We start from the raw sequence: 24,214 nt of genomic DNA, 5'->3' as shown, positions 1-24,214 counted from the left end.
TGGGGGGGGGTGGGGGCAGGGGCTGGGGTGGCGGCACACACCCTCAGGGTCCAGGAGGCGCGTCACTCCCAAGTCCCGCTCTGCCACAGAGAAGGCGTGGTCCAGGTTCTCCAGGCTGGTCTGCCGGTACACCTTGTTCATGTCAATGAGCGTGGGCCTGCAGACAAAGGGAACTGTGGGTGCGCAGGGGAGGCGGGGTGGGGGCGATGGTGGCAGCAGGGGCAGGGGCCGTGAGGATGGGGGGGACAAAAGGGATTGGGGAGTAGCACCTAGGAAAATACCCTGCATGCCCCACAATCACCCTAATTCCTGCCCACACAGGCTGCCCTGGAAAAGCCTGCTTGCTGCCACACACACATTCACTCAGATGCTACACAGCTGAGAACCCTATTCCAAGGAGCACACTGGACCTAGAGCAGGCACAGGGCTACGAGGAGTGTTCCAAAAGGGTGCCAGCCGCCCCCACCAGCCTGCGTTCCCTACACTGCCCAGCCCAGGGGCCCAGGAGTAGCTGAAGTTTCAGGGATCCTGGAGGGCCATCTCCACCATAGCCTGGCCGACAGACCCCTCTTGTGGGCTCCAAACAGGACAGGCACCCAGGGCACACAAGTTTCTGGCCTCGAGGAAACCATGGTGCTTCTGGAAGGGCCCAGGAGGAGGCAGACAGCACGTGGGTGTGGGTGCTGGGCCCTGCACTCTCCTCCCAGAGGCGGGCCACTGGCACGGTGCTCCTACCCATGGGGGCAGATGCCCCTCCCACTCCACCTTTCCAGCTCTGACTTGTTTGAAGTCGCCCAGGCTGACGTGCCCTCCCGCCCGGGGCTGCATACTTGTGCCGGTGGATGATGGCGTTGAAGAGCCGGCCGTCACGCCAGCTGGAGGTAAAGTTGTCGCAGCGCAGGCCCTGGTAACCCTCCACCATGCGCTGGGACCACAGCAGTAGCTTCTCCTTGGCGGTCATGTCCTCCGACTGCCCGCTCACCTGGATGTCTGAGATCTGTGGGGCCCCCGCAGTGGCCAGGAGACGGGGCTCAGTCACGGGGCCTGCCTGCCTGCCCCCACCCTGCACCCATGCCCACCTGCACAAGGGCAGGGCCGGCTGAGCACTGGCAAGGAGGGGCACAACAGGACTCCCAGCCCATTCCCTACATTGTGCAGCCACTGGGATCTGCTACAACCATCAGGGCTACAGACCCCAGTCACTCTAGACAATAGCCACCAGACAAACCCACAGTCCCCAGCCCCCACTTGTTGGGTGCCCTGGGCTCCCCTCAGCTGGGGCAGGGCCTGTACCCCCTGGGGTTGGCATGGAGTAGTGGAGGGTGGGTTTAGGGAGGGCAACTGCAGGCAGCTCACTGAGAACCCTAGGCCTAGATGAGTGGGGACAGTCAAGTTCCCCTCTCCATCTGTAGGGCAGGGGGCTATCGCAGGCTTTCTGGGGAATGGGCACCATCTGTGTGCAGGCAGCCCGTCCTGGGCCTAAACACAGTCCGCCAATCAGGCCTGAGTCTGTCAGCCTATCTGCCCACCATATACCCACCTGCCTGTCCCTAGCTATCTGTCCATTGGCCTGCCAGCCTGTGACTCAGCTGCCATGCCAGCCAGGCTCTGCCTGCCCAGCTCTCAGATTTGTGGCTTCCTGTACAGCACCGAATGAGTCAGCTAGTCAGGCCCGTGCTTCCCCAGAACACCCTCCAGCACAGAACACATTCCTCCGTGGGGAGGCTCTGCCTGCCCTGCCCACCCAGGGCCAGAGGGCACGAGACAGGCAGGACGTGGGGAGAGGCTTCTGCCTGCAGGTCACGGGGCCAGCAAGTGGCTGGGGCTGCAACTGGTGGGAGGATCTGGGGTGCCAGGATGCCAGGGATGCCCCCTCCAGGGGTCACACAGCCAACTCGAGGCACTTCTGCCATTTAGAGAGCTGTGGGAGTTGCAGGGGGTGGTAGGCAGCCACCCCACCTGGAAGTGCAGGATGATGGTCCAGATGAGGCCCAGAGTCAGCTTGGGATTGCCGTCCGCAATGTCGTCATTCCTGATGTTCACCAACTTCACCTGCAAGGAAGCTGCCCTCAGCTGCAGCCACCGGGCCGGGCAGGGTGGAGGCTTGGGCAAGGCGGGGGCCTCACCTGGCGGTGCCGGAGGTAGTCCAGGGCGATCTGGACGTTCTGCAGCTTGTGGAAGCGCATCCTCCCCTTCTCCCGGGGCTATGAGAGGAGGCACGGCCAGGTCAGCATCCGCAGAGCAGAAGATGCAGCTTGGGAGCTCAGCAGCAGCCCTAGGCCCACCCCTGGCACCACCAAGGTAGCTGCAGACATCAGGCCAAGGGCTTTTCCCAGTGGGTTGCAGCCCTGCCTGCATTCAGGTCCACCCTCCCCAGCTAGGAAACGGGGGCCCCAGCACCAGGGGCAGGGCCAGGAGGGGCTTGGGAAGTCCAGACGTCAGGCCGCAGGGAGGAAGGAAGGGGCTGGGGAGGAGACAATAGCCAGGAAGCTGCGGGTGGAGGGCGGTGGCACGGGGGGGGGGGCGGGGCACTGCCTTGGCTCCTGGAGGGTCCCAGGCCCTGCATAGGTAGAGGTGCCAGCAGGACGCACAGCCGTCTGGCCCCAGGTGCTGGCCAAGCCACATGGGCGTCGGCCCTGGGTGAGTTGGGGTGCAGCGGCCAGTGGGGCACGACCACTCACCAGGCGCAAGCTCCTGATTACATCCCGCTCTCTCGGCTGCCCAGCCGGAGCAGGTAAAGGGTAAAGGGCAGAGGTCAAGAGTCAGAGTCCAAGCAGCAGAGAAACCAAAGCAGAGCAGAGCATGAGGTTATGCACCAGGCCCCAGCATGGGGTCAGCACAGGCTGCGGCACCCGCAGCAGGGGATGGTGCCCACTTGCTAGCCGGGCCCTCAGTCCAAGTCCCTGCACGGAGGTACAGGGAGGGGGAGAGGCCTGGCTGCTCCCAGGGAGAAGGTAGGGTGAGCTGAGCCGGTCACAGAGGGGCAGGTGGGTAAGGCACCCAGGAAGGGGGAAAGACAAGAGTCCAGGGGGAGCAAGCAGGCCCGAGGACAGTAGGCGGCAGCACACGTACCAGGCTGTCCCCCGAGAGCACCTCCAGCAGAGAGATGAGATTGTGCCCATCACGGAGGTCTTCGTACAGGTCGCTGATGTGCCTGTGGGCCTGTGGGATAAAGACGGCCGGATGGCCACATATCCCCAGAGCCATCAGAGACCCCGGTACGGTCTACCCAAAAGAGCTAGGTACCAACCCCAGAGAGAAAGGGGCAGGGTGCCCCGAAGTTCCACGGGAGCCCAGAAACTGTGCCCCTCCCTACCCCGCCGAGGCACCTACCTCTGCCCTCCAGTGCTACAATGGGCCACCAGGAGAGACGGAGGAGGAGCAGGAGAAGGAGGAAAGACCGGAGCGAGGAGGGGAGGAGAGGACAGAAAATAACAGGCTTCAGAGAGAGGAAAGGAGAGCACAGGGGGCCAGAGTGAGCACAGCCTGGGGGAGGGGGGCACCTCGGCTTCTCAACCCCTCCTTTACCCCCACTCACAATCTCCTCCATCCTGTGACACCCCCCACACACGTGCCCCCCCCCACACCTACCTTGATAAGGTGCTTATTGACCCACTTGGTGAAGGTTTTCTTCTGTACACGATCCCGCTCATCTGGCAGAAACAATGGGGTGGGATCAGCGTGGAGCTGAAGAGTGGCTGCAGGAGATGCCTCTGCCAGACACATCAGCCCACCCAAGGATGGGGGGGGATCCCTAGCACCCCCAGCTTCAGAACCGCACTCCAAGCCCCAGTACTGCCAACAGAGGAGACTAAGGCACCCAGCCCCCAGCCAGCTGCCCAAGGCTCAATTCCCCCAAGGAAGGCAGAGCCTGGGCCCCACAGAACACAAGTCTGGGCCTGCCCCGCCCCCGCGTGCCTGCCTCTGCCTCAGGATCCCAGTCCGCGGCAGACGGGCAGTGGATCCAGCTCAGGGCTGGCCCGGGGGTGGGGGGTGGCGAGGGGAAGCCCTGAACAGCAACCCTCCACCACACGAGGTGCCTGTCTTGTCCTTGACTCCCGCCCCGCCACAGCCCCTCGTTCTAGATCTAGCCGGTACAGGACAGCCCCTCCACTCTAGGTGGGCGCGGGTGGCCGCCCCCAGCAATCCCAGGCTCAGCCCCAGCCTCCACGCAGGGTCCGTGGCCCCAGCCCTTCATCTGAGAGTCCATCCCACTCTGGGACCCTCAAGGCTGTGTCCCCGCCCAATGCCAAGGCTTCCTGCCGCAGGAGCGCCTTCCTGTCTGCTGCCCGCCAAGGGAGCACCACTACCTTTTTTGCCTTCGGAGGCCCTGAGCACAGCCAGGTAGAGGTTGTCCTCCGAGCTGGTTCTCTTGTGGCCCAGGCCCTCAGGCTCAGGGACGCGGAGCCTATGTTGGGACATGGCGCACCCGACCCGCCTGGCTTGTCTGTGGCCCTCAGGTACTGTGCTGCGGCGGCCCGTGGCACTCAAGCAGCTGGAAGGCAGCGACGGTCCAGGACGCGGCACGGGCTCAACTCAGAGCCGGAGTCCCTGTGGCCGCACCCTGTGGCCGCTCCTTGCAACTGCCCCGCCCCTGGCCCCACCCACCCTGCCCACCCCCAAAGAGGGGAGAGCCTGGCTGGCTGCAGGGCGGGAAGGAGGAAGGCAGCCCCTCCCCCATAGCCACACCCTGGCAGGCTAGAAACAGGAAACGCTGGAGTTTCCTTACCCACCCAGCTTATGCAGCCTACAGTAGTGGGCCCTGGTGGTGGGGGGGGGGGGGGGGAAATGCCACTAACTACCACCTGGCGCCACGACCTTGTCTTGAAGCACCAAACACTGCAGCCCTGCCTATAGCAACCAGAAGGGTGCCCATGCTGCAGAAAGGGTAGGGAGTGTGGCTGGGGCCACTCCCTTCAGAGAGCATACTACTGGCCCCGGGGCTGCCCCTGCTGCCAGCCCATCCCCCCGGATCCAGTCTGATCTAGGAGGGACTCCCCAACCTGTGTAGCACCTGCCTGGGGGAGGGTCAAACATCCATCTGTATGTTGCAGCACCCTGAAATCACACCTGACAGACCTACACCTGTGTTCCCCCCAACCCCAGGCTCCCACTGCATCCCTGCTGGAACCTTTCCAGCTCAGCCCAGCCCCTCCCAAGCCACCTGCCACCCACATCCAGACCACTGTGAAGTCCGTGTGCCCCTCAGGCACCCCCAGCCGGACCAGGCAGGGCTGTGCACAGCGGGCAGGCGCCCCGTACATAGCCAAGTGGTGACTCACAGCTGCAGCACTGAGTTGCAAGACTGCTCCCCACGTGGGGGAGGGGGTACAGGGGGCAGTGGGGAACACCAGGAGGGGCCCTCACAAGGCCGCAGTGAGTCAGGGCTGGGGAGGGGGTAGCCCAATTCTGGTGACTCACTGGGGAGGAAGCCACACCTGGGGGCAGGGCAGGGGGTGGGGGGCTGTTTGCCATGTGGGTGGGGCTCAGAGATGGCGTCTGTGGCTCAGAGTCGGTGGCTGTCCAGGGTTGTAAAAGATAGAAGATAGGGGCAAAGGGTGCTGGGGCCCGCCCCAGCCAGTCCACCCTGCTCCTTTGGGTCAGTGAAACCGCCCATGGCCGGCATCCGGGGCTGTCCAGCCCACCGGACCACCTCGGGATGGAATGCACTACCCCAAACCACAAGAATTTTCCAGTCCAGGCACATCTGGCTTGATGCAATCCAGCTGTGGGCACAGTGCACCCGCCTCTCCGACAGCACCTCGGGGGGCCTCTGTTCCTGGAAAAGCTCACCCCGCCTCCATGGCGCTTGCTCCTTGGTGGCCGCAGGAGGGCACCAAAACCCACAGTAGGATGTGTCCAAACCCACACAACTGGCTGATGGCTAGTGCCCACTCCCCGACCCCCTTTCAAGCACAGGAATCCTCCCAGAGCTCTGCCAAATGTCCTACGCCCCGACCCCCCCACCCGCCCCCACCCCCAACAAATACAGCCTCTGGAGAGAGATCCTCGGGCTCCAAATCCGAACTCAGGGCCAAGAACATGCTCCTGTTCCATCCTATCTGGCTGGGATGCCCAAGGCACCACCAGATACCAGCTCTTCACCCACCAGCCCTCCATAATCTTAAACCACGAATCTGACCCAAGCTGGTCAGTCCTCCCAGAATTCTCTGCCAAACACCCTACATGCACTCCTCTCACCAAGTGTGGAGCCCTTAGATGCTGTCCAAACCCCAGATGACTAATTTCCCTGAGCAGCCACCCTGCATCAAAGAGCCCATGTTGAGCACCGGCTGTATGCAGGCTCTGAGCCTGTCCTGGGGGTCAGCAGTGGACACGGGTGGGGACATCATCCTTGTGAGCACAAGCCCCTGCCCGGGCCTTCTGTCTGCAGCTAACTGCCTGCAAGGATGCCTGCCACCTCCACCTCCCCAGTCCGGCCCCAGCACAGCCACCTACGTCTGAGCTCCTCTTCCTAACCACCCCAAGTCCCTAACACTGGCTCCTCCCCCACATCACCCCCTCCCTTAGCCCCTAGCTGTACCTGACCCCAGTTCCATACTATTCAGCCCCTCAGGCAAACCAACAGGCTAGCCCTCCCAGGGTGGGGGGTGGGAGGTGGGCATTGACCACATCCTTCCTCAAACACTGCTCCCACCCTCGGTGGGTTCTCCTGCCTTCTGCCTGACCCCCAGCACCTACACTCCTCCACATCTATCTGAACTCTGTACTGTCCAGGACAGCTCACCCCCAACTGCCAGCCCAGAGGTCCCCAAGAAACAGGGGCTGCCCTAGTCCTCTGAGGAGTATCACTGCCCCCTTGTACAAGAGAAGGAACTAAGGTTGGCAGGCCCAAAGGTAATAAAGGAGATCCTGGGATGGAAACGCCATATAGGAGACTGGCAGGGTGCCCTGCTGGCCAAAGGCGAGCCTCCTCTGCACCCCCACCTCAGGCATCCTGATTGCCAGTGCCCGCACCTAGAAACCAAGGCCAAGGCCAAGCAAAGCCAAGCCCAGCAGTTGAGGGCGATAGCCCCGCCTACCCCCATCACCCTTACCCCTCCTACCTCCCAACCTCCTTCCTCGCTGCCCTCCCTAGGTGTTTCCGGAGCAGAACCCGGAGGCGGGACCTCGGCACCTGCACAGACCACGCCCCCACCCGGGCGGCAGCTCGGGACGGAAACCCGCCCCCAGACAACAGCTACCACCGCCCTGTCCAGCGCCCCGACCCGCGGAGGCCGCACCCACCTACGCAGCACAGTTGCCGGTAGAGGTAGCCCCTGCGGGCTCGCTCGCAGCCCCCATCCAGCCAGCACTGCCGTTCCAGAAGCACCGCGCTCGGTGAGGCGAAGGCACCCTCCGCCCCCCAAGTCCCGGCTGCAGACATGACCCCCTGCTAGGTGGGGAGCTGCACCGGGACGGCGCCTTTGCCCTTTCTACGAGCTGCGCGGCCCCGCCGGCTCCGCTCACCACATCTTCTCCCGCCCCGCCCTGGCTAGCGCCGCGGCGCGCTGCCCTAACCAGAAGAACCTGCCCCAGCTGGGCGGCCCGTCCAGAGCGCCCCGCCCCTCCCCGCCGCGGGCCTGAGGCCGCGCCCCGCCCAGGCCCCTAGGGAGAGGACCCGGCTTGGCCCGGGGAAACACGACCAGCCTGGGAGCCGGCAGAAGCTCCGCCCAAGGGAGGCCCGGGGGACGCCGCGCCGCCGGGAAACTCCGCTGGATTGATGTCCGCAGGATGCACTCGGGGCGGGAGAGGGGGGTCGACCCCGACCGAGGAGGGAAGAACAGGGGTGGAGGCCAACCACGCGGACATGGTGGGCCGGGAACAACTAAGAACTGGGGCGCAGACGCCACGTCTGGCATCGCAGGCAGATGGGGGCAGGGAACAGCCAGGGCAGTGTGGCCCGAAGGGGAACCCCCGCCCCTCGAGAAGTCAGGGTCCGAAGGCTGGTGGGTTGAGGAAGGCGGGCCAGCGTTTCCCTCCAAACCAGCGGGGGTTATCCCTTGGGTATGCATTTACAGAACATCCGGCAATTGAGTCACCGGCCGCCTCCTTACGCCGTCCCCAAAGGCAGCGCCCAAAAGCCCCAGTGCTCCGGCGGATCTGGCACCTGGGCAGAAGCCAAGCAGGCCCGCTAGGAGGCGGCCCTGAGTCGACCGAGTGAGGCGCCGCACAGCCTCCTACGCCTTAAGTCAGTCCCTCTGGCCAGGACCCCACGCACGGTACCAGTCCCGCCAGTCCCACCGGCTTCCTTCGTTTCAGCGGCGCCTCCCCCGCAGTCAATAACCCCCGCCCCTTCTGTGCTGGAATCAAGCTGCCCCTCCCCCCGGAGTGGCGCATGGCTGCACCACGGGCTGCCGCCCAGGAGCGTGGTGACTTTGAACAAGGAGAGGGCAGAGAGCAGCTTGGCTGCCCGCCCGTCGTCCTGAGCCCAGGCCGCAGGCACTCAGAAAACTGCGGCTCGGCCGGTCACCGCGGAGGCCCGCCCACGTCCCCATCCCACCCCACCCCCATCCTGGAAGGGCGGGAACCTTCCCTCAGGCCGGCTCTGAGACACTGCCCTGCACCTGCCAGCTGCGGTTTCTGTGTTGACATTCACCTGTGCTCACCCTGCTCCTGCCTAGGCAGCTGGGGAAGGACCTTGGCAGGGGTAGGTCGCGGAGCGCTTCTGCACTGCCCCTGCCCCCCAATCCAGAGCCCACCCAGTCTCTCCTTCCACCCATCCTGCCCAGTATGGGGCTCCAGACAGATGCAGCCCCAGAGCCCCAGCCAGGTCCCAGGCACGAGAGCAGGGTCTTCAGCGTAGGGTAGGAAGCAGGGTGGGTCACCGCGCACCGTCTGGAAAGCACGTGCTGCTGTGTAACTCAGGAACGAAAAAGGGAGGGCACAGGCGGGAGGAAAGGAGGAGGACGGCCCCTCCTCCACTGCTCCGCCCCCAGGCAGAGGCGGCGGCCGCCCCTAGAGCTTACCTTGCTCATCCTGGGCCCGCCGGCGCCCCTTGCGCCAGTGCCACACGGCGGCCAGGGTGACAACGTGGCCCACGACCACCAGGGAGGGGAAGAGTTTGCCTGAGGGCTCCATGGCGTGCTGTTAGAGCGCACACACAGCAGCCGGGCGGCAGGCAGGAGCCGCCCTGCGGGCGCCAGGAACCCGTTGCGTTGAGGCCGGGCAGCCCCCTCCCTGCGTGGAGGACTGACGAGGGGGGGAGCCTGGGGGAACAGAGCCCGCCCGGCCTGCAGGACCGCCCTGCGGCACTCTCGGCCCCGGGATGCCGGCTGGGCCCGCCCTCCTCCCTCCGGCGGCTGGAGCCGGAGCCGCTCCCCACCCACGCTCCCCTCCGCGGCCCAGCTCAGCTGTCCCTGCGCAGAGCAAGCAAAGCTCAAGGTTAGCTGGAGCCTTAACCCCTGCCTACCCACGGCCACACCCGCCGGGAAGGAGGGGCCTGCGTAGTGATCGGATCGCAGCACCCCCCCCCCCCCCAGCAGGACCCTGCTGGGTCCTCCCTCCCAAGGAAAGCCCAGCCTGTCCCCAAGGCTTCTGTCACCAGGAGGGTGACCAGAGTGCCTGACCCCCCCCTTTGGCTCCAAGGGTGCCCTCTGGTGTCGGCTGCCAGGCGCCGAGGGTGGAGAAGTGCCCAGGCCATCCACTGCCCTGGCCATCGACTGCCCCCACCCCCACCCTACAGTTGCAGCTGCCCCAACCACACTCAAAGACAGGCACCCTCCCCATAGGATCCCAATGCCCATGCAATGGGATCACAGACAGGGTCCGACGAGGCGGAGGGGAAGGCCGCACCGAGGGAGCAGGACTTCTGCTGGGCAGAGCCAAGGGGCCCTTATGAGGCTCCCAAGGCTGCCCCCTACCTGGCACAATCTTCATTGGGGATGGCAACAGGCACCCACGGGCAGACAAGGAGTGGGCGAGGGGCGTGGGGCGTGTGGGGAGGGTCACAGGCCCCTCAGAAGTGGCAGACGAGCCCAGGCGTGGCAGCCGCGGCAGTGGGAGGAGGGCACGGCCGTGCCGCTGTCAGCAGCAAAGCCTGTCCGTGGGGGGAGGGGGTGGGCAGGGGGCCCGGTGGGATATAAATACCCCATCAGGGCAGGCGAGGCTGTCATTTGTCCAGACTTAGAACATGACGTCCATAGCAAGGGCGCCGAGGCCCGGGCCTGCGCCCCAGTAGGGCCTGTCTGGGTGACGCCACTCAATGCTTGGCCCCTCCCCCAGGCTCCCAACAAGGGTCCTAATAATAAGCTACTCCGCCTGGAGACAAGACCTAAGACTCGCATGTCAGGGTGCTCAGGAGCATACTAGGCACACCTTCCCACTAAGAAGGGACAGCACCCACCCTGCCCACCTCACAGGATGCAACCAGGGAAGCCGGCGGGCTGTACTCTGGAAACCCCACACCAGCCCAGGGGCTGGCCATTCCCCTTCCTCCCAGAAGGCCCCGCGCAAGTCACTCATCAAGACACCTGGCTCCAGGATGGACAGGACAGCCGCCCCAAGGTCAGGCTGCCGGCCATAGACCCGGGCAGTTGGGAATCGAGGCCCAGGCCACATGAGGACCCACCCACAGGATGGGGAAGGCCCCTCCTGGCTGGCAAGATCCTGCCCTAGTCCCACCCAGGCCCTTTCTGGCCACTGGCCTGTGGAAGGCTGGGGTCAGAGGCCCCTGTCAACAGGTCCAGGGAATGTGGACCCAGGGTGTGTGGGGTTGGGTGTCCCCCTTTCTCTGGGGGAGCTGCACCCACTGGGCCGGGTGGGGCCTATGAGACCTGACAGATGAGGGTCAAGGAAGAGATGCGATAATTCACACCCCATTTTGTCTCACTTCCTGTGTGCCAAGCCCCATTCTATTTTAACCCTAAGAAAACCCTCTGAAGTCAGTCCTACATTACTCATTGTACAGATGAGGAAACTGAGGCCCAGAAAGGGAGAGGGGTATGCACAGCCACACAAGGCCACAATCTGAACCCAGGCATGCAGGGTTTCAACCTGCAGCATGACAAAACAAAACATTCTAGGCCTCGGATGCCCTACCCTACCCTGGTCCCTACTGGGGAGCCTGTGGGCACCAAGGGGAGGGCCCAGACCCCACCATGCCATCCTGGGTAGCTGGGGGTGGGCTGGCCCCAAGGGTCAGGGACACTGGCTGCCCCAAAGCAGACCCAAGCTCAGGACCTATCCCCGCCCCCTACCGCACTTCAAGGGACCCCTCAGAGGAGCCCAGAGTCAACAGCCAGAGAGCCCTTGGCAGGCAACAGGCAGCCCCTCTGCTACCCTGCAGAGGCCTAGGGAAGATCACCACCCCAAGGCATCTCTGAGGGGAGGACCGAGTTCATGCAGGGTCCCTGAAATCCCACATCTAAGGATTTGGGGACTGTGAGCAGGGGGGCAGCCCCAGCCTGCCCCAGGCTCCTACAGCACAGAACAGCTGAGCCAGCAGCTGGGAAACCCAGCCCCAGCACCCCTCCTACCCACGGCTGAAGGCCTGGGTCCCTCCCTACCTCCCTCCCACAGCTCTCACCCCTGCCCTGCTCTACCTTGGCCCAGCTGAATGAGCTCCTCCATGCTGTACCTGTCCATGGCTGCAAGGCCCAGCTGGGCTGCTCTGAGGGCCCAGTGAGAGGAAGGGAAGGCAGGAAGGAGGGAAGGGTGGGAGCCGGAGGGAGGGCTCACTCATACCCTGGTCTCTCCACCCAGCTCTGGGATCGCTGGCTCCTCCTCACAGCCACCCCTTCATCAGAGAGCCCAGTGGACCAGAGGGACAGACCAGCCCAGGCAGAGCAGCAGACACCCCCCGGCCAAAGCCCCTGACCCCCAGCCCCAACCTCCCCTACTGAGCCTGTCCCGACCCCACACCCAGACCCCCAGGCAGCCTCCTTTCCTGCTAGCCCACCATCCGCATTCCAAGCACAAATGCATCAGGCAGCCCAGCCACAGGGCCACGTGGAAACAGCGCCCTGCGCTTCCCTCTCCTCCTCGACACCCCCACTCCCTCCCTGCCACAGCCAGCCTGCCTGCCCAGCCACCTACCTCTACTCTTCCCAGGACCCCCACCCCAAGCTCAGTCTCAGCCACTGCCATCCAGTCTCCGAACTCCCTCCCAGCTGCACTGCCCTCTTTCCACCCTACTGCCACAGATCTCAGAAAACACACAGCTCATCTGCCACAACCCTACTTAAAAGCCCACCAGAGCCATCCGACGAATATCCCCAAATATGCATAAAGCTCGTGACTGCCCCAAACAGCTGGCCAGCCGGCAGGTCCACCTCCGCAGGGGACACTATGCAGCCATGCAAAAAGAACAAGGCAGCTCTGTGGCTAAGACTGAGCATCCAGTGAAAACACGAGTTGCACGAAAAGAGGGAAAGAAACACACAGACATCTGTGCATTGTGTATATCTCAGGAAGAACAATCCTAATAGGATCTTTCGTTACATGCTCCTTGGTTCACTCTGAATGTTGAACCATATGAAGCATTATGATTTAAAACACAAATAATGTTCATATTTAACAAAATCCACTCCACCAGCTTTCTACCATGCCTGACATAGAACTCCATGCCCCAGACTGGGGCCTTCTTTGCATCTTCAGCCTGGCCCCCACATCTCCTCTTCTGGGGGGCTCTGGGCAGGGCAGGCCCATACCTCATGGGTCAAGTCCTCTCCTTGTTAAAGCCAACCCCCAGGACTCCTACGCTCACCCACTGTCCAGGTGTGTGGTCCATGAGTGGCTGAGTGAGCGGGTGATGCATTCTCACATGGATGTGCTACCCTGGGGCACCAAAAAGCAGCCTTCTCATGTCCTCTCTGCAGGTAGGGGGGTGGGGGCTGACAGGGTGGGGGTGACACAGCTGTCAGCCTCCGTGCCCTCACCTCCCAGCAAGATGCAGAAGGGTGGTGCTGTCTGCTTGGCTTGGTGATTTGCAAAACTCTACAGAGGTTATGATTTGCATGTCCTCAGAGTGGCCCCAGCCTGTGTGTGGTGGTCTCAACCCTCGACCCACATGGACAGGAGCCTGGGGACCCAGCTCTGACCACACCCAGCCCTCGAAGTCACTAGGGTCTTCTCAGCAGGAGCCAAGGGAGAGTCCTCCAGACAGGACGGTCTACAGGCCGCCCTGCAGGGTTGAGGAGAGGGGGCCCCTGCAGTAGCAGGAGGGGGAGCCCGCCTGCCTGACTCAGCCTGGAGCTGGAGCTCATTTCCTGTTGGAAACTCTGAGCTGCCCTCCACAGCTATGGCTGGGAAGGGAAGACTGAGTCACCCCCTTGGGGGCTGGGGGAGTGCCCTCCAGCTCTGCCCGCGGCGACCACACCCAGCCCCCTCCCAGTCCCCACCCCCCATCAATTGCCCCCGCCCAGCTGGCCGAGCCTGGCCACGGAGCAGGAAGAAGCGAGAGAAGAGGAAGGGAAGAGCTCAGCTTACCACACCCATGACCTATGAAGGGGAGAGGGCTGGTCAGTAAGGCTTAAGGGTGGGCAGGAGCGATGGGCAGGCCACGCAGGCTGCAGAGGGAAGACCATGGCCCTGGCCACAGCATGCTGACTGGAGCTAACAGCTCTCGCTCAGCACCAGCCAAGCGCTCTCTGTCCCATGGAGTCCCTCCCCCCACCACATACCACACACACACCTCAGCAGGGAGCCACTGCCACCCATTCCCAGAGGAGTTGGAGGCTGTGCAACCTACCCGGGCCACCCTTCAGCCCCAGGTCACTCCCAGCTAGCCTCTGGCCTCAGCCTCCCGGATTAGGTCTACCCCAGATGGGCCCATGCTGTACCAGAACTGGGACACCCGCAAGCACCCTACATAGGGGCTGCACCCCAGCCTAGGGCCTGTACTGTATCCCTTCCCCCTGCCTGTCCTGTGGGCCTCAGTCCAGGCCCCCTTCCCCGGCCTTCAGAGAGCAAGTTTCTCCCCAGTGGATGTGCCTGCCTTGTGCTGAGGGAGCCAGGCTGCCCAGAGCCAGCCCAGTATGCTCTGGGGAGAGTAAGCAAGCCTCAGGGTCTACGGGACACGTCTGCCACCTATGACCTGCACGTGCTGGCACCTGTGGGGATGCCACTCAGAAAGGTCAGGACCAAGTGTCTCTGGCAGTTCCTGAGAGGGCAGGATTGCCCCCTCCTCTCGGAGCTGGATCCCACCTGGATAGGGTGACCCATGCCCACTACCAGCCATGTCCTGGTCTCTGCCTTTCAACAGGACACTATCACCTAGGTCTCCTCCTCTCCCAGTCCTATGCCGGCTGCTCCACTAGGCCACTGCCAACGCTGAGCCAGCAGGCGCCCGCACGAACAGTTGTGCTGTGCCCTGGGCATGACCACACTCCTGGGGCAGTACAGCGGCACACTCACCCCAGACGCTTTGTTGCCCCACTGCACAGATGAGGAAACCAGGTTCAGATAGAAGGCAATCAGCCAGGCCCATGCTACTGGCCACATGGTCACAGCACAGCACCCATTCTGTGTGCCCCCCACTCTACTGCAACAGGGGACCAGAAGCACCTTTGGGGCAAAAGGTCCTGAACAGGAGACTGTGTGGCCACAGCAGACCCCAGCCCTAGCCTGTGCCTGGGGATGAGCCAGGGGCACCCCAAAGTCCCCACCAGAGGAGGAGCCTCGTGGGCCCACTGGCAGGGGCAGCAGCACCCTCAGTTAGAGGGCTGCCACCTGCAGGCGAAAGTAGGCCCCACATTGGGCTGCGGCACTGCCTACCAGAACGAGGCCCCGCCTACCAAAGCGCCCCTCCCCACCCTCCACCGCCGGGCCTGGATGCAGCTGACCTGTGGCTGGGGCAGGCTCCAGGCTGGACCGCGCCAGGGTCCCCGGAGTGGTGGCGGGCACCACAGGGGGCTCGGGCATCCCATTCTCAGACTCCTTCCGGCGGTAGCCCCTCCGCTCCTCACGGGCAGGGTCCTCGGTCAGAGGCAACCCCTTCTTCGGGGGGCAGCCTGGGGGGGCCTGCACTGTCTGCACGCGGGGGCTGTGACGCGCAGGCATCACCGTGGCGACAGGGCGGCGCACACGCTGCAGGGAGGCGGGCACAATCTCCGGCGGCAGGTGCAGGTACTGGCGCAGGTGGGCGATACCCTCGTTGGTGAGGTACCAGTAGAAGTGGCGCCAGGCAAAGGTCTCCCGCACCAGGCCCCGTGCCCGGAGCGAGGCCATGGCCCGCATGACCTGAAGGTTGGTGACGCCCGGCACGTGGGGATGCAGGCTGCGGGGCTGCCGGTCTTTCTTGGCCACCATCACGCCTTCACGAAAGAGCACCTCGTAGATGGCTCGCAGCTGGTTCAGGGGCATGAGCATGCCGGCCACCATGGCTGCCGGCGGGCGGGGGGGTGCGGGTGCAGACCAACGAGGCTCCCTGCGTGTGGACGGCGCACGGACGGACAGACAGACGGCGGGCGCTGGGCACGAGGCACGGACTCCAGTCTGCGGTTCGGCCGGCGCCTGGCTCCCTGTGATTCCTGCCGGCTCTGCCGCCGCACAGCCTCCCGCCCGCCCTCCTCCCGCCCGCCCTGGCCGGCCTCCTCTGACTCAGCAGCGCACGCGGCCCCTCCCACCACAGCCAGCGGGACGCAGAGTGGGGGGCACCTCGCGGCCGCCCCCACGGCCCACCCTCCAGGGCCCCACGACTCCAACGTCAGAAGTGACATCATTTCCCAGACGCCTCCTCCAAGGCTCCTAGGCCAGGGAAGGGAGGCCGGTTATGGGCCAAGAATCTAAAGGGGCCAGAATCGGCAGAGGGGACGGGTGGGGAGTTCAACTGAGGGTTGGGGTCTTCAGAATTGGTGGCTTCTTCAGGATCTGAAAGGAGGGTATGCAGTTCCAAGCCTGGGGGCCCATTCGGAGGTAAGGGGGAGGAACTGGGGTCTCCAGGGCCTGAGATCTAGGTGGGGGGAGCAGAGATCTTATGGGGGAACAGAAGGGGACAGCTGTCAGAGCACATGGGCAGGGGACACCCCTGGTAGTTGTCCATCAGGTGGGGAAAAGGATAGAGCCCCCACTTCCAAATGCCTGGGCTGGAGGCAGGGGCCACCCTCCTTAACACTTGGGATGCCAGACCAGATCAAGGGTGGCCCAAGAACACAGCATCTTCTCTGAGCCCAGCAGTCCCCTGGAAGGTCAAAGGGTGGGGGGCTCCAAGCAGGGCCTCCATCCAACCCCACCCCCAAGCCAGCTGTTGGAGGCCAGACACCCTCAGCTGCTACAGGGAATCAAAGTCGCCCAGCCCTGGCCCCTGCAGACACCCAGCGGTCGACAGGAATGCAGAAGAAGAGGAGCGCCACCCTGCCAGGAGAGGAGCAGAGCACCGAGCAGAAGGAAGACTCAGCAGCTGGGGAAGGGGTCGCAGCCAACTGTGCATATCCAGTGTCTCCCCACCACACCCAACACCCCAACTCCCTCTCCCCACCCGGATCTGCTCCTCACCCCCAGCTGACACACCCATTCCCACCAAGCCCTGCTAGCCTGGGAACTGCTTATAAATAGGGCAGCAGGGGGGTTCCCTAGGCAGGAGGTGCTGGGCAGCAGGCAGGCAGGCAGCCAGCATGCAGGAGTGGGGGCGGGTTTATGAGCCCTTGCCAAGGACCCGCCCAAGCAGGCTCTAGATACGGCCCTATCCCCACCCCAGCACACACACATGCAAACACATGCACACACAGACACACACACACACACTCTGTGCAGCAGTGAAAACCCTGGAGCCACCAACTGTTCCCACAGCCTCCTACCCTGCCAGTTCCCTGCGGCACTCCACTCCTGGCCTCTGCCCCACCCCACCAGCCACAGGCTGGGAGGGAGGCCAACTCAGGAGGGTCTAGAAAACCACAGGGCCAGCACCATGAGGAGACCAGCTCAGGCCAGCTGCAGGAAGAGCAGGGCCAACGTGCCACCACGGCAGGGTCTTTAGGAACTAACGCCAGCTGTGGTCCAGGCAGGCCTCAGGGTAGGAGTCTGGCCCAGCTCTGTGCCCACAGGAAGCCCTACACTCCTGGCCAGTCCCCGGACTGACCCCTGGACTCCCCTATGCCCACTCCATATATCCTTGCCATTTTCCTAACATAACTGTCCAAACTTCCCCAGCCTCCCACCAGATGAACCCATGCTCTGGACCCCAGTGCTCCAAATGATCTCAAGGCACCCCAAGCACCAGGACCCAAGGTCTCCTCCTGCAAGCCCTGCCTCTGGAGCCCACTCACAGAGCCCTCTCCCTCCCCACAGTATCCTGGGCAGAAGAGGGCAGCAGCTCTGGGCTCAGAACACAGGGGGCGGGGCTCAGTAGGGAAACCCCCCTCCCTCCCACCAGTCCAAGCGCAGGAGTTGGAGCAGGGAGGAGCTGGGCCAGGACGTTCCCTGCCGCCCAGCTTGCTCCTCCACGCCTCCCGTCTCGTCTGGGTCGGGGCGCCCCCCAGGGCCCTTGTCTCCGGAACGCCCCCGGCCCCGCCCCCGCCCTGCGGGTGCCGCAGTCGCCGCAGCTGACTCAGCTCGGGAAGGCTGGGCAGCCCCCTCTCCCCCTACTCCAGGCCTCTCTGGGTTTCCAGGGCAACCAGTCGGGGCCTTTGGGCAGCCCCCTTCCCCCCCCCCAACACCCCCTGCCCCAGGACAAAGAACCGCAGTGTGGACTTGCCCGGGACCAGCCTGCCCGGCGCCTCGGTACATCCATCCCCACAACCCTACCTCGCCCCCTCGGACTAACTCCCGAGGGCGCCTGGCAAGGTCTCCTTCTTCTGGCCAATCCCAGAGGAGGGAAGCGGCCAAACACGCTTCAAAGAGCAAGCGCCTACCTCCGTCCCTGCCCAGCAGCCCCGCCCCCGACACCCACTGCAGGGCCGCAGGGCCGCAGAGCCGACCCCAGCCAGCCTCCCGCAGTACCCGGGGCCAGGGAGACCCCGGTGCGCCCCAGGCTGGGACCACCACCCCCGCAGATCCAGCCCCTGGCCCCCACTGCTGCTCCCGGAGTGGCAGACCCCAGACTGCTGCTCCGCAGGGGGCTGCACCCAGCCAGAGGTCACTGCAGGGTCCATGCCCCACACCCGGTTCGCACCTTTGAGAGAACTGATCTCGTGCTGGATGGCTCGCGAGGGGTCCATGTCTCCGCCGGGGGCTGACGGCGGCGCCGCGGCCACCACCACGCAGTGTCCGGTCCTGCACCGCACTGCCCAGGCCGGCGCGCCGCAGCCCGGGGGAGGGGCCGGAGGGGCGGGCGGGACTTGCCCGGCCGGGGCGGGACTTCGGCTGATCGATGCGGACACTGGCAGCCCTGGCGCATGCTCCAGGCTGTGCACTGCCTCGGGGGTACCGAAACCCCAACTCCAGCCAGACAAAGGCGCGCCCTCCTGCCCCACGCATGCTCTTCTGGGTTACCTCAAAAGTCCCATGGCTCAGGATACGCTCTCCACACTGACGCCCCCCAAAGTTACCCCCTCCCCTTGGGGCTTCCCGCTGAGCCCCAGTCTCTGCAGCAACTGCCAGCCTCTCAACACCCTGCGGTGGGGGGGGGGGGGGGCATCACCATCAGCAACCAATGGCTCAGGTCATTCTTCAGCCCCCCAAAGACACCCAGCCAGCCCCCACGGCCATTTGGCACTGCACACTCGTCACCATTCCCACTGCCATTGCCTTTCCAGGTTCCAAGCACGCCCAAGGACCTTGACGGCCAGGGCAGCTGTTCTGAGGTGCCCACTCTGTGGCTCAGGTATTGACCTCCTATGCCTTCCCTCTGGGTGTCAGCGTTGGGGGGAATGGCAGTTTGGTTGAATTGGGTCCCAAAAAATGAACGGTTCAGCTCCTCATCCACTACCCCTGTGAATGTGGCCTTATCTGCAAAGAGTCTTTGCAGAAGGAATAGTTAAGAGGAGGTCATAGTGGATTGGAGTGGATCCTAATGCAATAGGGCTGGTGATCTTATATTTAAAAAAGGGAAAATTGGACACAGACTCAGTGGAGAAGGTAGAGGCCAGAACATCCTCAAGTCGGGGAATGCCAGCATTGCCAGCAAACCCCAGAAGCTGGAAGTGTCCAAAAGGCTCCTCCCCAACAGGTTCCAGAGGAGCGCAGCGCTGCCCAAATTGGAAGAGAATAAATTCCAGTTCTATACCCCCGTATGTGGTACCTTGCTGTGGTGGCCCCAGAACTCTGTGATGGGGGATCAGCTCCGCCCTCTCTCTGGACTGCAGGAGTCACACATGCACGTGCGGCCAAGCCACACCTCAAGTGCACACTCCTGGGCCTGCACTCCTGGGTTCTCCCTGGCCAGCTGCACTGGACAGTATTGAATGGGGCTGCCCCCACGAGTCCCTTCCAGACCAGCATCCTCCGTCTGGGACCCTCAGGACTCACTTCCTGCCCGGCCACACCCCCTCATTCAGAAACAGCCCTGCTGCAGGCCAGCTCAGTGTGCGGCAGGCTCGGGGCTGGGGCGGAGGACAGGACGGCAGCACCTGAGGTGCAAGCTGATGGCAAAGAAGAAGCCGACCCATCTTCAAGTTCGTGGTCCCTCGCTCCTTGCCTTCCTGGGACTCAGCCAGTCTAGGGTAGAGCAGGGGATGGATATGAGGGTAGATGAGTTAGCACACTCAGGGTAACGCGAGAAATCAAAACAGTATTTTGTGATTCCTTATGCCAACATTCCTTATTTCTTTTTTACTAAGTTATTTTCTAAAGAAATCTCCCTATTTGGGAGGTTTTGACCTATGATTGAATACTACTTTATGAAGCTCAAATGAAACTGACGGAGTAATTAAATAGAGATCTAAAAATTATGGAAAAGCTCATCAAAAAAAAATCAGTGCTGGTTCTAATTTTAAAATTCAGAACTTGAATTGTACAAGGACCTGATTAACAAAAAGGTGAACACAGAAAGCAGGATATGAGCAGGAGTAATACACAGAGATGAGGTACAATTAAGTGGTTTCCTCAATCACGTGGACAACCATTTAGAAAAGTCCCAGTCCTGTGTATGCAGACTCTGCCCTTAATGGCCGCTTGAGCCAGGGTGGTCACCTTTAAGTGGCCACTGCAGAAGCCGTGGCAGCTCGAAGGCCTAGCAAGGAAGCCCCTTAGCCTGCCCTGAAACCTCTCTGAAGCAGTGGCCATGTGGAAAAGTTTGAGCAGGACACAAGGAAAGACTGAGCCCATTCCTCAGTTCCTTCTCAGAGACTTCCTGGAAGAAAGGTAGCTAAATAGATGTGGAAGAGAGGGGGCACCAGACAGCTGAAGGAAGGGGGCAGCATGAAGGCTGGACAACCAACCCCAGAGAATGTTGGGTGGCTGAGCAGGGTGCAGGTGCAGAGGGGGGCCTGGGGCTGGAGACAGAGTTGTGGTAAGTTCACTGGACCAGTGAGGTCAGGCGGGCACTAGGGGAGCAGGCTCTGGGGGCAAGGAGCCACTGCTACGTCTGGAGGCAACATGGACAGTGGGGAGGAAAGGCTGACGCCTTCAGCTCTGATGCAAGCACCCTGCTGAGAGTTCAGGGTGAGACACAGTCCCCCCTGGCCCCATCCTCAGCTTTGACCAGCCTCCCCACCTAGACCTCATTGCCCTGGGCCCTGCAGAATAATCTGTGGACCAGAAACGTGTTTTAGGGAAGAAGCACGTGGGTCTGAGAGTCCGGCTCCTGGGTCAGAGGGAACACCCTTGGCAGCAGCTGGACCCCTTGCCAGTGGCCAGCAGGAAGACCCCAGCCTCTCTTGGTCCTGCTTTGACCTCTCCTTGGGTTCTCCAGAGGGTGGGCAGATGGACCCAGCACAGTTCCTCACACCCAGCTAAGGTCCTATCAGGCCACATGGGCCAGGGACTCTGGCAGATGAAGCCAAACCTTGAAACTTCCTTCAAATTCCCGGGGGCAGCTTACACCCACAGAGACCCAGAACCCTAGCCTAACGCCTTCCCCACAGCCCAGCCCTCCCTCCTGCCCAGGTCCAAAGCAACCTCCTCACAAATCGCTGAGATCCTGGCAGGCTCTGCCATGACCAGGGACCAAGGAGGCTGCATTGGGCTGAAGCTATATGTGCCCCAGAAAAGCATGTTCTTAAATCTAATTCATCTTTGTGGGTGTATAACCCATTGTATTAGGATACTGTGTTGAGGCTACTTCAGTTAAGGTTGACCCATCTGAATCAAGATGGGTCTTTATCCTATTACTGGAGTCCTTTATAAAAGAGAGTGAAGATAAATGTAGAAATAAAAAGTCACAGAAGCAAGAAGCTGAAATCAAGGAAACCCAGAAGAGAAGGGAGAGATCAGCAGATGCCACCGTGCACCCTGTCATGTGACAGAGGAGCCACGAATGCCGGCAGCTGGTCTTCTGGAAGAAAGCATCACCTTGACGATGCCTTGATTTGGACATTTTCTAAGCCTCAAAACTGTAAGTTAATGGGGACTTCCAGGCCAAGATGGCAGCTTAACAACGTGCGCATTTTAGTTCGTCCTCCAGAATAATTACTAAATGACCAGACACAATACAGAACAGCTCCTGGGGCCACGTCAGTGACTGGACACACAGCATACCCTAATCTGGACCAGCTGCAGCAGCCAGTGCCCCTCCCCCAGAGGCTGCTTCCCAGAGGGGAAAGGAAAGAGACTTTACCAGCAGCAGGGGCTGAGCCCAACCAAACGCCAATTGTGGAATTAATTAACAAATTCTGACTACTAAAAGTAGGCCCTCAGCGCAGGTGAACCTGGTCAAAGCAGAGGTTGCTCATTTTTGCCCCATCTCTAAGGGGGCAGGGCTGACGGAAAAAGGGAAAAAAAAAAGAAGGAAACAGAGGTTTTTGTGGCTGTGTTTCTACAAAGGCTTCACTGCCTTTGGATACAGCCACAGGGCTCCTCAGGCTGCAACGGCCCCAGGCATAGGCAGAAACAAACTCATTTTCGGGCTTGTCTGGAGTCTGTGCCTTCCCGAGGAGAGGGGTGAAGCCCAACTCAGGTGGAATCCCTCCCTCAAGGAATTCAGACCCCAGGGCTTGGTAATTTGAAGCCATTAAAACCAGCCTACAACCTCTCTTCTGTCTCCACCACGCCCCCAGCAGGAAGAGTCTGCCAAAGTTAAAGGAACTGCATCATCTTATGCTGGTGGGACCTGCAGGCAGACAAGCACCACATATTAGGCAGGATAAGAAAAACAGAGTCCAGAGACTTCACAGGAAAGTCTTTCAACCTGCTGGGTCTCACCCTCGGGGAAAACTGACACAGGTGACTCTTTCCTCTGACAGGAGGCCAGTTTGGTCTGGGAAAATCCAGCTGGGGTCTATAATACCTATGTAGACCCTCCTAAGGGTGGGGGGGGGGAAAAGCACCATACAAGCAGGGCAAGAAACAAGAAAAAAAGAACTGAAAAATTCTCCTCTGTTAAACAAAACTTAAGCTAGAGGTCCAGATAAAGCTGAACTGAATGTCAAAGAACAGATAGACAACAAATTCATCCAGCAAGAAAACCCTAGGTAAAAAAAGTGCAAGCAATCTCCAGAATAAACTAATTAAGGTAATTAAATGCCTAGACACCAGCAAAAAAATAATAAATCACACTAGGAAAATTGAAATATGGGCCCAGTCAAAGGAACAAACCAACAATTCAAATGACATACAGGAGCTGAAACAATTAATTCAGAATATACGAACAGACATGGAAAACCTCATCAAAAACCAAATCAGTGAATTGAGGGAGGATATAAAGAAGGCAAGAAATGAACAAAAAGAAGAAATCAAAAGTCTGAAAAAACAAATCACAGAACTTATGGGAATGAAAGGCAAGGTAGAAGAGATGAAAAAAACAATGGAAACCTACAATGGTAGATTTCGAGAGACAGAACATAGGATTTCTGAACTGGAGGATAGAACATCTGAAATCCGGCAAGAAAAAGAAACTATAGGGGAAAAAATGGAAAAATATGAGCAGGGACTCAGGAAACTGAAAGACAATATGAACTGCATGAATATACGTGTTGTGGATGTCCCAGAGGAGAAGAGAAGGGAAAAGGAGGAGAAAAACTAATGGAGGAAATTATCACTAAAAATTTCCCAACTCTTATGAAAGACTTAAAAGTACAGGTCCAAGAAGTGCAGCATACCCCAAAGAGAATAGATCCAAATAGACATACTCCAAGACACTTACTAATCAGAATGTCAGAGGTCAAAGAGAAAGAGAGAATCTTGAAAGCAGCAAGAGAAAAGCAAACCATCACGTACAAGGGAAGTCCAATAAGACTATGCATAGATCTCTCAGCAGAAACAATGGAGGCGAAAAGACAGTGGGGTGATATATTTAAATTATTGAAAGAAAAAAACTGCCAACCAAGAATTCTATACCCAACAAAATTGTCCTTCAAAAATGAGGGAGAAATTAAAACATTTTCAGACAAAAAATCACTGAGAGAATTTGTGACCAAGAGACCAGCTCTGCAAGAAATACTAAAGGGAGCACTAGAGACAGATACGAAAAGACAGAAGAGAGAGGAGTGGAGAAGAGTGTAGAAAGGATGACTATGAGTAAAGGTAAAAAGAAGGAAAATTAGATATGACATATAAAATCCAGAAGGCAAAACAGTAGAAGAAAGTACTTACCTGTGCAGTAATAACACTAATTGTTAATGGATTAAACTCCCCAATCAAAAGACATAGACTGGCAGAATGGATTAAAAAACAAGACCCCTCTATATGCTGTCTCTACTCACAGGACGTAAGAGCAAGGACACAAATGGACATTTGCAAACTAATGTTTATAGCAGCATTATTTACAATTACCAAGAGATGGAAGCAGCCAAAATGCCCAACAACAGACAGTTGGCTAAACAAACTGTGGCATATACATAAGATGGAATATTATGCAGCTGTAAGACAGAATAAAGTTATGAAGTATGTAACAATATGGATGGACCTTAAGGACTTTATGCTGAGTGTGATTAGCCAAAAACAAAAGGACAAATACTGTATGGTCTCACTGATATGAACTGACATTAGTGAATAAACTTGGAATATTTCGTTGGTAACAGAGACCATCAGGACATAGAAACAGGGTAAGATATTGGATAACTGGAGGAATACAGATTGTGCAACAGGACTGAATATAAAAACTCAGAAATGGAGCACAACACTACCTAACTGTAATACAATTATGTTAAAACACTGAATGAAGCTGAATGTGAGAATGATAGAGGGAGGACGGCTGGGGCATAAATGAAATCACAAAGAAAGACGATAAAGATTGAGATGG

At 60.2% G+C, this 24,214-nt stretch overlaps 1 protein-coding gene and 1 long non-coding RNA gene across 11 annotated transcripts in view; one reads left to right on the top strand and one right to left on the bottom strand.

The window, feature by feature from the left end:
• The window catches only part of PLEC (plectin), a 60,686-nt gene that overhangs the window by 20,396 nt on the left and 16,076 nt on the right, over positions 1-24,214 (bottom strand). For 3 of the 10 annotated variants that reach the window (XM_077166557.1, XM_077166566.1, XM_077166561.1), the window contains 6 exons: positions 3,592-3,653; positions 3,073-3,162; positions 2,127-2,204; positions 1,960-2,052; positions 831-997; positions 42-157 (listed from right to left, as the gene is read on the bottom strand). In XM_077166557.1, the coding sequence (XP_077022672.1) occupies positions 42-157; positions 831-997; positions 1,960-2,052; positions 2,127-2,204; positions 3,073-3,162; positions 3,592-3,653 (606 nt within the window). Of the gene's footprint in view, positions 1-41; positions 158-830; positions 998-1,959; positions 2,053-2,126; positions 2,205-3,072; positions 3,163-3,591; positions 3,654-4,310; positions 4,575-7,248; positions 7,460-8,969; positions 9,271-9,863; positions 9,992-11,543; positions 11,808-14,783; positions 15,352-18,049; positions 18,165-24,214 lie in introns of those variants that run through there. The other 7 variants (XM_077166562.1, XM_077166556.1, XM_077166563.1 and 4 more) reach the window with 7 other exon arrangements.
• On the top strand, positions 15,751-19,100 carry LOC143688523 (uncharacterized). The gene is made up of 3 exons (XR_013178108.1): positions 15,751-15,855; positions 18,633-18,700; positions 18,925-19,100. It is a non-coding gene; the product is annotated as an uncharacterized LOC143688523 (long non-coding RNA).

The sequence above is a fragment of the Tamandua tetradactyla genome, chromosome 6, assembly GCF_023851605.1.
Source record: "Tamandua tetradactyla isolate mTamTet1 chromosome 6, mTamTet1.pri, whole genome shotgun sequence".
NCBI lineage: Eukaryota > Metazoa > Chordata > Mammalia > Pilosa > Myrmecophagidae > Tamandua > Tamandua tetradactyla.
Note: the sequence above shows the minus strand (reverse complement) of the source record. Positions and strands in the feature narration are given on the sequence as shown.